Source organism: Narcine bancroftii, chromosome 3 (genome assembly GCF_036971445.1).
Source record: "Narcine bancroftii isolate sNarBan1 chromosome 3, sNarBan1.hap1, whole genome shotgun sequence".
Lineage (NCBI taxonomy): Eukaryota > Metazoa > Chordata > Chondrichthyes > Torpediniformes > Narcinidae > Narcine > Narcine bancroftii.
Window position 1 is genome coordinate 260062925 of NC_091471.1, and position 15787 is coordinate 260078711.

Here is a 15787-nt window from a genome sequence, read left to right on the forward strand (position 1 = left end):
AATGGAGTTACAGGGCAAAGCTAAAAAAGTTAGGTCTTTATTTCCTGGAGCATAGAAGAATGAGGGGAGATTTGATAGATGTATACAAAATTATGAGTGGTATAGATAGAGTAAATGCAAGTAGACTTTTTCTACAGAGAGCAGGTAAGATACAGAGGACATGGGTTAAGGGTGCAAGGGGAAAAGTTTAGGGAAAACATTAGGGGGAAATTTCTTCACACAGAGAGTAGTGGGAGTGTGGAACAAGCTACCAGATGAAGTGATGAATCCAGGCTAATTTCACACAATAAAAATTTGGACAGGTATATGGATGGGAGAAGTATGGAGGGCTATGGACTGGGTGCAGGTCAGTGGAAGTAGACAGAATGATAATTCAGCACAGCTAGAAGGGCCAACAGGCCTATTTTCTGTGCTGTAAATATTCTATGGTTCTCTCTTTTCTCTTTTCTTTGGCTTGGCTTCGTGGACGAAGATTTATGGAGGGGGTAAAAGTCCACGTCAGCTGCAGGCTCGATTGTGGCTGACAAGTCCGATGCGGGACAGGCAGACACGGTTGCAGCGGTTGCAGGGGAAAATTGGTTGGTTGGGGTTGGGTGTTGGGTTTTTCCTCCTTTGTCTTTTGTCAGTGAGGTGGGCTCTGCGGTCTTCTTCAAAGGAGGTTGCTGCCCACCGAACTGTGAGGCGCCAAGATGCACGGTTTGAGGCGATATCAGCCCACTGGCGGTGGTCAATGTGGCAGGCACCAAGAGATTTCTTTAGGCAGTCCTTGTACCTCTTCTTTGGTGCACCTCTGTCACGGTGGCCAGTGGAGAGCTCACCATATAACACGATCTTGGGAAGGCGATGGTCCTCCATTCTGGAGACGTGACCCACCCAGCACAGCTGGATCTTCAGCAGCATGGACTCGATGCTGTCGGCCTCTGCCATCTCGAGTACTTCGATGTTAGGGATGAAGTCGCTCCAATGAATTTTGAGGATGGAGCGGAGACAACGCTGGTGGAAGCGTTCTAGGAGCCGTAGGTGATGCCGGTAGAGGACCCATGATTCGGAGCCGAACAGGAGTGTGGGTATGACAACGGCTCTGTATACGCTAATCTTTGTGAGGTTTTTCAGTTGGTTGTTTTTCCAGACTCTTTTGTGTAGTCTTCCAAAGGCGCTATTTGCCTTGGAGAGTCTGTTGTCTATCTTGTTGTCGATCCTTGCATCTGATGAAATGGTGCAGCCGAGATAGGTAAACTGGTTGACCGTTTTGAGTTTTGTGTGCCCGATGGAGATGTGGGGGGGCTGGTAGTCATGGTGGGGAGCTGGCTGATGGAGGACCTCAGTTTCCTTCAGGCTGACTTCCAGGCCAAACATTTTGGCAGTTTCCGCAAAACAGGACGTCAAGCGCTGAAGAGCTGGCTCTGAATGGGCAACTAAAGCGGCATCGTCTGCAAAGAGTAGTTCACGGACAAGTTTCTCTTGTGTCTCTCTGAACCCTTCTCCATTAACAATGGCGTGAAGCAAGGCTGTGTTCTCGCACCAACCCTCTTTTCAATCTTCTTCAGCATGATGCTGAACCAAGCCATGAAAGACCTCAACAATGAAGACGCTGTTTACATCCGGTACCGCACGGATGGCAGTCTCTTCAATCTGAGGCGCCTGCAAGCTCACACCAAGACACAAGAGAAACTTGTCCGTGAACTACTCTTTGCAGACTATGCTGCTTTAGTTGCCCATTCTATGGTTCTACTGGAAGATTATAACCATGAGCAACTTAATGAGAGACTCTAAGGATTGCTCAAAACTTTTATTTTCTAGTATATATTGTATTAAAATGCTGTTACAGCAGCAGTGACCCAGATTATCAGAATCAAGCTAGACAGACCCCACCAATGTATGGAGAACACAAGAAAATGCAGAGGCTGAAACTGGAACCTGACTTGCGGGTCAGGCAGCATTTGTGGAGGTGATGGAGATTTGACATTTTGGGCCAATGCCCTTCATCAAGACCGATCTGTATTGTGTAAGGGTTTTGCCCCAACACATCGACTCTTCATTCCTTGCATGGTGCCTGACCCGATGAGTTCTCCAGCAACATTTTTTCTTGGTCCACCTGTGTGTGGTGGCCTTGTGTTTGGTTAGATTGGTACTTCAGTGTGGTGAAGCAAAGTTTTCAGTGCGAGATTTCCACAAGGAAGGCCGGGTGGAGTGAATCCATGCTACAGCCAGGATAGGATTCTTTGAACTCTTGCATTTAGGCTGGCTATGGAAACAATATTAGGGCAGCACGGTTAGCACAATGTTGTTTCAGTGCCAGCAAGTGGGACACGGTTCAAATCCCTTGCTGTCTATGAGGAGTTTGTATGTTCTCCCCATGTATACGTGGGTTTTCCCCGGGGACTCTGGTTTCCTCCTATTGTTCAAAAACGTACCAGGGGTTGTAGGTCAATTGGATGTAATTGGGCGGCACAGGCTTGTGGGCCTGTTACCATGTTGTATGTCTAAATTTAAATTATCGCTTCCTGGGTTCAGATTGGCTGTGGGTCAAATCAGATGATAATTTTATACCCAAGCACATCAATAGTGTGTGACCTCAAAACTGAAAAGATGTAATTGCGAAACTTTTGTTTTAGAATCCTGGTTTATATCACACTGTAGTTCAAGGTGAGTTACTGACCTGCTGGATGCCCATGGAGCATGGCGGCTGGGTCTGCACTTGCCATTGTCTGCCTCTCACGTCCACAATGCCCCCCAGGGGAGGCTGCTTTCCTGGAATGCTATTATAATAATTGTGGTCTGGTGTCACCTCCTCTTCACCCCAAGAAGACTCCTCACTGCTTGTCATCCTACAGTTGACATATGATAGAAATACTGCTTGTCATCCTACAGTTGACATATGATAGAAATATTTAGTTCAAAATTTTAGGATATCCTCCTTCCAAATCCTCAAACCCAGCACTAATTGGGTTCTACAATTAGTCTCAATCCCATCCAGTACTCCTCATTGGAACATCCCAGGATTATTCTACAAATTGAGGATAGTGATCTGCGATTCCTCCACAAGGTGATGGGATGGGGGCTTGTGATTTACCCACATGGGAGGAGATCTGAGAGACAACACACTGGGGACAAGAGGTACACATTCTTCACTGACAGATAGCATCAAGGTGAGGGGAGGGATCTGTATCTTAGTAAAAGACAAAATTCAGGTTGGAGTGAGGGTACATGGATGGGAGAAGGCTCATTAGGCTTCATTCTTGTGGTCTTACCTATCATGTGGAGCAACCAATTTCGGTGAGGTGTGAAGATACTGTTTGAATCTTAGTTCAATAGCCTGCCCAATTGTGCTGATCACAGTCTGTGCTAATCCTTCACAGCACTCCAGAATATGGCAAGCTGTAGGATATGAACATGAGTCTCTGTTAGTTTCAGTAAAAGGGGTCATGAAGTGATACAGCACAGAGACCCTCAGCCCAACATACATGCTGATTATCAAATACCTATCTATACTAATCCAACTTTCCAGCAATTAGTCAATAACTTTCTATCCCTTGGTGATTCAAGTGCTTATCCATATTCATCTTAAATGAAGTGAAAGTGGTTACGTCCACCACACCACTCAATACACATTCCAAACCCCCTCTCACCCTTTACTTTAAACAGGCCCTCTCATTTTAGACATCTTTGCCATGGGAAATTGCTCTTTATCGTGAATCTTATCTTGTATATGGAAATCAGGTGCCCTTCAGCATCCTCTACTACATAAGGTGCTCCTCATTTTTGAAATGATTCATCTCAGCCAACATCCTGTTGAATCCTCTCTGCACCTTCTCCATGAATCACATATTTCCTGAAGCACAGTGACCACTAGTCCAGTTGTGGCCTAACTAATGTGCTTTATATGACCTCATGTATTATGTTCCCTGTCTGAGGAAGGCATGTTTCCCACGTGCCTTATCTGCCTGTGCTACCGCCTTCAGAAATGCTGGAACAAGTACACCAATGACCTTCTGCCCTTGGAAAAACAACAGGCACTAGCCTCAAAATGACTGTGCAACAGTGCTATAAATTAGTTTCTACAAACATTCAGATTAGTATGTATTAACAGGGCATCTAGACCTTACTGTGTCTGGAACTGAGATCTACTGAAGCCAAAGAGGTGCCAATCAATGCAATATCAATCGTGTTTCAAAATTTTGACACCTAAGTCATTCTCATCCATCTGCTATTGAAACTCTTACAGACCAATTAACAATACACTTCACCATCCTGACATAATACCTTGAGTTATCCTTTAAATGGTTTAAAACTTTTGCTGCCCACCTCCTGACTTGCACCAGCTCCCGTTCACCCACCACACGTGCCCACCAACCTACGGACTTCCACCTTCATTTTAAAATTCCCTTCCTGTTTTCAAGTACATGCTATGGCCTTACTTCTTTTGTCTCTATAATCTTCTGCTGTACAATCCTGAGGTCTGTGTTCCTCCATTTCCTATCTCTTGATCATTCCATCATTGATGGTAGTGCCTTCAACTACCAAGGTACCAAGTGGGTGGGGAGGGGGGGTGAAGGAGGGAGGGAGGGAAGGGAAGGGGGAAAAGGGGAGAAAATGACACTGTATATTCAAGAGGGAAATGTTTGTGTGTATTTTGGTCAGTATGGTTCATAGAGTGAAAAATATATATTTTTTTTAACTACCAAGGTACCCAGACTCTGATTTACTCTTCAGATCTATTCATCTCCCTCAAAATACTCCTTAAAACATATTTCTATGGCCAACCCTTTCCTCATATCTGCTCAACTGATTTATTGTAATGTACAATATTGTCTAATAATACTCCTGTGAAATGCCTTGGGTTGTTTTGCCACATTAAATGTATTATACAGTGTAAAGATTATGTTTTTGTAAACACGCACCTCTTTGGTTTACAGGATCCTTTGCTACATAAGCAACATAATCTGCGGTATCCTGCAAGGGAAGAGAGCCAGTTAGCAACCAGTTTCTAACAAGAGACCAAAGAAGGGAGAGTCGGCTGAATCAAGGATGTTCAAAGGGTCCCTGGGATTTCTCTGAGCAGGTGTGGTAAGTCAAGTCCCGTCAAATTTATTGTCATCTGATTGTATAAGCACAACCTGACAAAAGAGTATTCTCTGGTCCTCGGTGCAAAACATGAAGACACAGCACATATACAGACACATAGTCTATGAGGACATGCAGGACATGTGTTTCATCGATACAAATAAATAAATAATAAATAGACAGCTAGATATTATTTCATGAATACGACTGTCACGGATGGTAGGTGTGAATAGTTCCTTTGGTTATTCAGCATTCTCCCTGGCCGTGGAAAGAAGCTGTTCCTCAGCCTGGTGGTGCTGGCTCAGATACTCCTGTATCTCTTAGTAGTGCGCGTAGTAAATTCAGCAGGTCGTTTGTGAAATTCCTTTTTTTGGTTTAATGGATAAAACAGCATTATCGTTTAAGTTACTGAACTAACAACCAGGATCTGGATTTACTGATACTGAGGAGCAGGCTTCAATTGCACCACTGTAGTCGAGAATGATAAATGCAATTATTTCAATAAATCAGGGATTTGGAATAAAGCCAATTTTAGTAATTGTGGGCATAAACCTGCTGCACTGTTGTAAAAATCCATTTAGTTCATTAATGCCTGTTAGGGATGGAAATAAGTGATCCTTACTGTCTGGTCAATATGTGATTCAAGACCTACAAATATGATTGACTTTTAAATCACTCTCTAATTCAGAGTAATGAGGTCTTAATAGCAACATTCACCTTCTAGAAATGGATTTTTACAAAATCACTTTAAAACTGTGTGTATGAATATAATATTAGTTGTCACGGATCTAGTGTTAAGTTTTTCATCTCTATAGGCAGCATGGTTAGCGAGGAAATTACAGCGCCAGCGATCATAATTGAGATTTGAATCCTGTGTTGTCTGTAAGGAGTTTGGACATTCTCCCCATGCCTGTGTGGGATTCCCTGGAGGCTCTGGTTTCCTCCCACTGCTCAAAACGTACTGGGGGATTGTAGGTCAATAGGGTGTAACTGGGTGGCAGGGGCTCATGGATCAAAAGGGCCTGTTACAGTGCTGTATGTCTAAATTTAAATTTTAAATTGTACCAGCCAATTCTGTACTCGCTGAGAAAAGTCTGAAAGGTAGGAAATGTTCTGTGACTTGGATAAATGGGGATTCCCATCTATTCCAACTGCTTCACTCTTCATACCACTGATTTGAGAATCCTCCTGGGTTTTACATCCTGCAGGGTTGCTGCTCCAGATTTCAGAACAGGTGGATGGAAAATAGGCAGCTAGCTCGTGATCAATTAATCTTCCTTGAACTGGAGAGGTGAGAGGGAGTGAGGAAGGAGGAAAGCATGGTGGTTGTCATGGCTATCAAACAATGAGACTCACCTTTTCTGTAGAGATGAAAAACTTAACACTAGAGAAGTGACAACTAATATTGTGTTCATAAGCACAGTTTCTCCACACCCCGGATCGGAGGTCCAGCCAAAAAAGCTTTTCCTCTTAAGACCCTAGAATAATGAGCAGGGAAGGAAGATGTGGAAGCAATAACAGATCAAAGGGCTCCTTACCGCATCTCCGCCTGAAGCAAAGGAGATGGACTGCATGTTATGGTTTGCGATGATCTGTAAAATGAAATGCAATTAAAGTTTTCATGGCAAACAACTTGATATTCTTATTGTAATTCCCCCCAACCCCCTTTCCACCACTGCCTCAGGGAAGAAACACATCAGTCACACATGAGCATTTGCTCCCCTCCACCCTCTGACCCATATCCTCCCAGCAAAAGGCAAGCTTACTTCATTCTACATGAGAATTGTAACGCTCTGAACTACATGTGGAAAAGGAATTTGATGTCAACCAGAATGGAGAATTATTATAGTCCTCTCTGGGTGTAAAAACCTCTCAGTCTGTTCATTTGACTTTATCCATGTACATGTGTCCCTTTCCTATGATTCTGTATGTTTATGTCATCCTCCTCTTTTCTATTTTAGCAAAGCTTGTCCGAAATTTATTTCAACTGCCACAAGGAAGATTTCATAGCAACTGACTGATACACTCAGTGTGTCCAGGATTTTCCGATTTTATTTGTAGATATTGTCAGGAAAAAAACCCAACATAGCCGGTAGAAACAGGGAAGGCCATTCATTCACCCTCGTCTGTACCACATTAAATTAGATCATGATCAATCCCACACCTCAAGTTGACCTGCTTGATGGTTCCTTATTTTACTGGATTCCTCAATGTCAAAAATATTCTCTTCTTTGGAGAATTTCAAAGATTTACATCATGTAAAGAATTTCTCATCAGTCACCAGTCAACAATTATTATCCTAAGATTATGGCTCTTTGCTCTCAACTCTCCAACCAAAGGAAGCACCCATCAGCAATTACTTAACACTCTTATCAGAATCTTGTGATTTAAATTACATCATGGTAGAAGCCAATTCAAATCCAAGCTGCCAAATTACACCCAAATTAACTTACAACCCCATACATTTTGGGGGGTGGGAGGAAACCGGAGCATCCCGGGAAAACCCACACAGACACGGGGAGAACGTACAAACTCCTTACAGACAGCACCTGATTTGAACCAGGGTCACTGGTACTGTAATAGCCTCATGCTAACTATGCTGCCCAGTCTAATCTGATTTTAAAATCAGATCACTTCTCATTATTCAAAATAGCAATGAATAAGGACCAGTCTAATTCAGTTTCTCCTCATAAGACAACCACCTGATCAACAATCCATCTGGTGAATAGACACTAAAGAAAGGAGATCTTTTCATAAATATGGAGACTATAATTGCACACAATGCACCTGTAAATTTACAGCAAGACCACATTACCTTTGTATTCCATTCCTCCTGAAACAGGAGTAACATATCATTTGCCTTCTGTTTGTTACACCTGGAAGTTAATTTTTGTAATTTAAGAATTAGCCCACCTAGAGCCTTCTCCGCACAAGTTCATTCAGATTTATTGTTAGAGTACATACATGACATCACATACAACCCTGAGATTATTTTTTTTTCCCTGCAGCCCAGGGAAAATTTCTACTGATCAGTAGGGTAACTGAACTCAAGAAAAATATAATGTACACAAAAGAGAGAAATTTAAACAAAGAATGTAATGTAAACAAACTGACTGTGCAAAATAAAAAAATAGATCAGTAATAAATAATGTGCAAAATAAGAGTCCTTAAATGGATCTCTGATTGAGTTTATTTAGGAGTCTAATGGTGGAGGAGCAGCAACTGTTCCTGAACCTGGTGATACGAATCTTGTGGCACATATACCTCTTTCCAACATTTAGTTAATTCTTACCAGTTATAAATGTAACACTCGATCTGCCTCTTTCTTGCCCACTCGTTTAAATTGTAAACAATTTTCATGATCCTCTCCGCTTATTCTCCAATGAGCAGCAAATTTGGTAAATTACAGTCTGGCTTCGCATCTAAGTCATGACTCTTCTTCTTTCGCTTTGGCTTGGCTTCGCGGACGAAGATTTATGGAGGGGGTAAATGTCCACGTCAGCTGCAGGCTCGATTGTGGCTGACAAGTCCGATGCGGGACAGGCAGACACGGTTGCAGCGGTTGCAGGGGAAAATTGGTGGGTTGGGGTTGGGTGTTGGGTTTTTCCTCCTTTGTCTTTTGTCAGTGAGGTGGGCTCTGCGGTCTTCTTCAAAGGAGGTTGCTGCCCGCCGAACTGTGAGGCGCCAAGATGCACGGTTTGAGGCGAGATCAGCCCACTGGCGGTGGTCAATGTGGCAGGCACCAAGAGATTTCTTTAGGCAGTCCTTGTACTTGACTATAAATTGTGGATAACTTAAAGCCCAGTGTTGCTTGACCAGGAACAGACTACAAATCTGAATATCATCTATTAATGCCTATACCGTGTTTTCTGTCCTTTAACCAATCCTCTATCCATGCTAATATATTGCTTCTCACCCTCTGGGTGCCTACTTAATGCCACCTTCTGTGTGCACTGATTACTTTCAATTGAACACTCGATAGACTTTTGGTTCCCCCAATTTCAGGTACATTCTGCGTACCTTCTAATGTCTAATCCAATTTACTACCTCATAATACCGAGCAACGGAACTCATGCAGGACCCTATCAGAGGCCTTACTAAAGTTCAAGTAGACAACATCCACTGCTTTCCTGGTAACCTACTTGAAAAATTCTGTAAGATTGGTTGTACATGACCAATCACGCAGATAGCTATGTTGACTATCCATAATCAGACCTTGTCTAGCCAAATACTTATATATCCGGTCTGTTAGAATACATTCCAGCAATTTACCCACTACTGATGATGACAGACTCACCAGCCTATAATTTCCCAGATTATTTTAAGAGCCTTTCTTAAATACCAGAACAATATTAGCTATCCTCTAATCCTCTGACTCCTCCAATCACTTACTATGAGATAACTAACATTGGCTCAAAGGTTCTTTTTATTGTCACATAGTAATACATAAAAAAATGTAACATGCATAATATATTTCACCTTTTGTTTGCCATAAAGCAAAGAGTCATCATGAGTGTTAACACTGTAGAGTTTAATGTCTCATTACACACTAAATCCGTACAAAATTATGAAAGGCACAGATAAGTAGATTATCGGGAATTTTCTTCCCATAACAGAGATGTGGGGGGGGGGGGGGATAAAATATTAATAGCAGACATGAGGATAAATCTTTTCATCCAGAGGTTGATTGAATCTGGAACACAATGTATGAGGGTGGAAGCTGGGGGAGGGGGGAGTGGGTGAGGTAGTTTCTCGCACAGCAATGAAAAAATGTCCAGATAAATGCTTAAATCAGCAAGACATGGAATGCAGTGCATTGAGTCCTGGTAAAAAGGAATTTCTGTGGTTAGGTACGAGGTGGTCAGCATGGGCCTACTGTAGTTGATCAACATACTTTAAATTAACTCTTTTTAAGAGACAGCCTGATCACTGGTTGGATGAATGGTATTTCAGAAGAATGTGGAATCCATAAACATTGGTAATGAATAAATCTGGAACCTACAACATTTGTTGGTTGGGTCCACTGGAATGTTGCTCAAAGATCGATCGCTCTGCGCCCACCTTTTCTTTCACTCTGTCTCCACTCACCCAATGGTGATAACCTTCCCTTGCTCCCACCATTTGCCACTCACCCCATCCTCTCCATACCTGCCTTGAGGTGGGAAGTGCCAGGTTTAACCCTTCAATGGAGATGTTTAGAGTTACACTCATTCCGGCAAACCTCAGGTTGCTCCTCCCGAGAACTGAATGGAGGGCTTGATTCGGAGGCTGAAATGACACAAAAATAAATTCTAATGCTCCCAGCCATAAAGAAGTAATTAGAAGCACAAACTGTTCATTAGTCAGAATGTAACTAGTAGCCCAATCTTACACCACCATTTTAAGGTTGCCGGTTAGCCAGCATCACCCCACCTTCTTACTGCCCAGTCCAACCATCTGGGATCAGCAATCAGAATTATCAGTGTCTGTATCCCAGTGAAAGTCAGCATCTGAGGGGGCCCAAAACCCAAGTAGGACAACATTATATGGACCTTATACCACCCCCCTCCCCCCCAAACACCCAGTATCTGTAAGACTATGCCTGAGTGACAATCAGTAACCTTTTCATAGTCAATGCCTGTGTTTCCTATACCCTAGATGCAGTAGTATCTGTCAGACTCAATCCAAATGAGGCATGCTGTCCATGGGAACTATAATCCAGTTAGAGTCAATACCTATGGAATCATTTTCTTGATGATCACTCATAGGGCTGTCACTCTGAGACACTCTAAAAGCTATTCCTCACTAAGAGAGATGAAAGGTCACCAACCTAGAACATTAACTCTGTTTATCTCTCCACCAATGTTGTCTGTTCTGCTGTGTGTTTGGCAAGATTTTGTGGAGGTTTTGGATCCAGGAACCTTCACCGATAACACTAAGAATGATGAATCTCCAACTCCAACAATAGCACTATGTGACATAAATGGAAGGCTACTCTGTGAGTGAGGACACCCTGCCTCTCCCATCTAACAAGATTCAAATACCCTCTTCATTCTGCTAACATATAGAAGCTAAATCAAGCAGCCCACTGAAAATGATCACACTTGCAAGTCATTGAATGTGGCTTTGTACCTTCTTTTTCCAAACCCCCTTCACGCCTGGTACTGCTTCGTGCAACCGATTAATCGCTTCCCTAAAAAGGAAGTGTATCAGATTAGAGGACTGAATCAAAATAACGTTATCCAGCCCATTCCCCTTTGTCATCCTGGAATACTGATACCAAATGCTCCCTACAACTTTCAAAGCCTCGCGACATAACAAGATATCGTCTTGTAGCCAGGAGTCATGATCTCAATCCATGTCATGGCAATCTTGCATAATCCCAAATGTCTTTGCACATTCTTCCAGACCAGTAAAATCAAAACTCAATAAATCACCATTGTTATTGTTGCTGAGTTATGAAAACTTTTCATCCCAGGGAGAAACTTACTCATCATTTAATTTCCTTTGGGTTTTTGTCAGTTCACTGTTTCCAGTTCTCAATAAATCTAAAATTAATTTCCTCAGCAGTGTTAATGCGATTCAAAGTCATTCTTTGTACACTGTTCTCATGACATGGCTATAAACGAACCTCATCACCCATTGAGTAACAGAGCTAGACAGTGCTGACTGAACCTAGCAATTAGGACAAGGAAGACCTTCAGCAGAAGATTCTGTTGGAAGGGAAAATGCTTAAATTGTTATCTATCCACAAAGTAATATCACAGTGGACTAGTAGAGGCTGGGCCAACCTGAGACCCAGGTTTAAATTTTACCTACACTGTGAAATTTAAATTCATATTAATCTGCAGATTAAAATAATAATCATGAAACAACCAGCTTCTTGTAACAAACCATAAAGTTCAAAACTACCCTTCAGAAAAATCTACCCAACTTTTCTTATCTGTAACTCTAGACCCACATCATAGCAGTTGACTCTTACATGGCCTAATAAGCCATTCAGTTAGAGATCATTGAGAGTTAGGCAATAAAAATGCTGGCCTTACCAGTAATGCATACATCCCAAAAAATAAATACATTTTAAAAAATGCAAAGTCTCAGTGCCCTATTCTTCAGAGTAGAAATGAGAGTTGATCAATTATCACCTGGAGCAACTCTGGAGGCACATCTGTTCATATTCTGACTAGCCTGCATGGAAACTGTCCAGCCAGACAGGTGAACAATTAGATATTTGGCATGATAAAGTGTCAAAACTTCACAATTAGGAGAACAGAGGATGTATACCCAAGAGAAAGACAGCATGCTGGGAAGGGAAGGTGTGAGAATTACTTTATACTGTTATCTGTCAGTAAGAATTCTTGCTATTTTGCTGCATGCACATGGTTCCATGAAAACCACACATAGCTCCCTTAATAGTTTCCTCCTGATATGAAATTCTGCTCAGGATTCCAATGGCAAGAAACGCAGTCATTTTTATTTCTCCTCTGCTCTGTGAGTTTGTCTGTGTTTTGTTTTCAGTTTGGGATATACACTGTTATCTAAGAACGAGAATGACTCTGTGGAGAATCATTAATAATAGATTGGCACTGCACTCAGCTCTCACTTGCCTCCATCGATCAGTGCTACTATTTTAACCCCACTCTCATGGCTGTGCTTACGCCTGTGCAAAGGAACTGATCAATCTGTAAGGTTGTGACTGACAGCCACTTTACATCAAGTATTTATGGTCAAGGCAAAGGAGGGAGGGAAGGAGAAGGAGAGAGAAAAGTGTCACAATCTCTTCGGTGTCTGTCACAAATGACAATTTTTTCTGGGCAACCAAATTGTCAATGTGTTTATATCTGCACAATATGATTGAGGGATTTATTCCCCAACCAAAATAAATAAATAACAGAATATCCTCAATAAACAAAGTGTAAACAGAGCAATTTAAAAAAAAATCATTTAACCATTTTGTTTCAAAACTTCCTCTTACAAGCAGTTAACAGGTTTAGTCCCATATTTTCCCATTCTGTGTAAGGCTTGGAGAAGCAGATGGGTCATAATCCTACCTTGTCACCTGTGTTCTGGTGCTGAAGTCAAGGGATCTCATTGATTTTACCACTTCGATACAGCCCATATACTGCAACAAGATAAAGGCACAAACCCTGTTAAACATAGATTAAAAGTGATAGAGGAAACCACTATGTCTGTACTGACTCTTCGAGAAAACTATCTTCCCTCACTTTTTACCTGGAATAATCCAATTTTTTTTTTGAAAGTTCACTTTGAATCGGTTTCATCTATCCTTTTGGGCATATCAGAGCAATTTGCAGCTTAACAAAAAAAAAATCCTTGCATCTCCTCAGGCTTGAGGAGGATTTGCACTCTCTACAGTTCTGTAGATTTTGAGGTGGATGATGAGACCGATTAAGGACTAGAACTCATCCACATGTGGAGCTTAAGGGAGTGTGGATATGTGAATAATTTGAGGGTTAGTGCGCTCCTTCTGTCATTTACAATGGGATGTCAATGAATGAACACAAGGTTCTCGATGCAATCCTGTATGTTATAAGCTAGGGATCCCTGCAAGTTGCACTTTCACAAGGAGACTTTAAGAACTTCCTTCATTTATTTCTTCTGCCCTCTGATAGAAAGTTTAGAACATCAATTTCAGGAGTTTGGTGTCAGGCATCCACTATCAGGATCAACCAAGTGTAATTAGTGCCTCAAAGTTTGGGTGGTTGGCCTGGGAGAGGATACTGCTGTTGGTTTGTTTATCCTGCAAATGCATTAGGAGGATTCTGTGGGGACAGCACAGATGGTAATTAGCTGCATTAACAGTGACTTGAAATATCTGGAAAAGATTTTCCATGTTTCAGAAGTGAACAGGAAGGTGGGATTTGACATTGCCTCATAGAGCTTTCAGAAAAATGTTGGGGCAATGGATCATCCCTGCTTAATGTGGGTCTCCTGTGTAGCCACCTATTGGACCATCATATGGAAGATTTAAGATGGAGACAATTTTTTCTGGGCAACCAAATTGTCAAACAATGCTCTACTAGTTAATCTCGGTTAATAAAGTTAAAAGGCTTTTGTAAAGCCATGTATAGTGGTCGATACTATGCTCTGTATTTCTCATGGAGTTGATATACAGTACAGTGAAAATCATTTCTCTATACCTCTGAATGGATGGATTGAGCAGTTCTTCAACCACTGTGAGGAGATCTATTGAGGAGCCATTGATTGGTGAATGACTGTCAGTAAAAATGCCCCTTGTTTCTCAGAATAATTTGTGATTTTAAAATCTATCATTTCTTCTTTTAACCCTTGCTGTTTTTTCTATTCCCTCTCCTTCCTTATATATCTGACATCCTCTGCACCCTCTTTGAGGCCTTGACAGTGTGGGGCACCCTTGAATTGGCCAAAATAGTCCTAGTTCATGGAAGTTTAAAGCACCCCCAGGAATTTTTTGCAAAATATAACTTATCTGCTGATCTATATTCCAAATAATAACACTTAAGATTGTTTTCTCAAAGCATATTTCTCACCTTGCTACTTACAATAAATCACAAAAAATAACTGATTTTTGCAGTTTAACTTTGACTTGTTTACAAGTGGACCAGGACAGATGGATCAGGGGCTGAAAATCAAAATCCCTTCTCCATATTGCTGCTTGTATACCTCAGATGGAGAGAGACTATGAGGTTAGTAGTTGAGTTGATATGCTTTTAGGATACAAAAGCATTTGAAAAACTGAACAAAGGAAATTATTTTTCTTCAAATGGAAAGTGATTGATCTATTGTAATTATCGTGCCATCTGTCAATAAGCAATGGCTCTCTCTCTCTCTCTCTCTCTCTCTCTCTATATATATATATATATATACACACACACACACACACTCACACACACTTGCTGCCTTTGGAGCTGGTGATTCAATGTTAATAACATAAGTGGCTGTTGTCACAGACTGGAAGGCTGGAGAGATACCACCGCTGCCCGGGGGAGGGGCTGGAAACAGGGTTTTGCTGCAGTTTAAATTACAGTTTGGTCCATAATGCATTTTCATCACAGCTCTCTCTGCATGACACAAGGCGGCTAGGCCAAGCAGGCCACAAATAATGCTGAAGAGTAATGGGGTAAAGTGCTGATTCATTTTGAATTGTGTCTACTACTTCTCAGCTTTTTTTTTTGCAGTGCTCACAATCAAAACATTAAGCTGTGAACCAAGCTGTGCATAGTGGGCAGTGACTCGGCCACAAATCTCCTGGCTTGTTCTTTCCCCCCCCCAGAAGGGCACAATCAGTTGCCTGCTGCAATACAAATTCTGAGAAGACAGCTTGAGATGAAAATAGCCTATCAGACTTTGTGTTCCAGGCTAGGTGGGAGCCTAGCTCTCAGCTCAGTTCACGGAGAAATACATCTCGGGACCATCTTTAAAGGAGAAGTGTAAATATCCACATGAAACATCAAAAACATTTGTTATTTGAGTAGCTTCACTTGGGAGTACTGAAGAGATTGTTCCAGGTCCACACTCCCAACATCTAGCACCTGCTTCCCCTGGTTCCATCACCACTTTGTTCTCCACTGCAAAGCCATCTGACCATGAAAGAGAATTAGAGAGCTACCACTCCCTGGAACCAACTCTTTGACCACTGGCATTCTGGCTGAACTGAATTCTTATTCCATATCAACCACAGATCACGTTCAGAGGCATTCTTCTGCTGCTCATTAGGGTCCTGAAGAAATTCTCTATCACCCTC

At 41.9% G+C, this 15787-nt stretch overlaps 1 protein-coding gene across 1 annotated transcript in view; it reads right to left on the minus strand.

Moving 5' to 3' along the window:
• LOC138758607 (SHC-transforming protein 2-like) overlaps window positions 1-15787 on the minus strand; it is a 33197-nt gene that overhangs the window by 14985 nt on the left and 2425 nt on the right. The window contains 7 exon segments of the mRNA XM_069927813.1: window positions 2660-2828; window positions 3252-3378; window positions 4902-4953; window positions 6603-6656; window positions 10213-10332; window positions 11176-11236; window positions 13095-13165. Coding sequence (XP_069783914.1) covers window positions 2660-2828; window positions 3252-3378; window positions 4902-4953; window positions 6603-6656; window positions 10213-10332; window positions 11176-11236; window positions 13095-13165 — 654 coding nt within the window.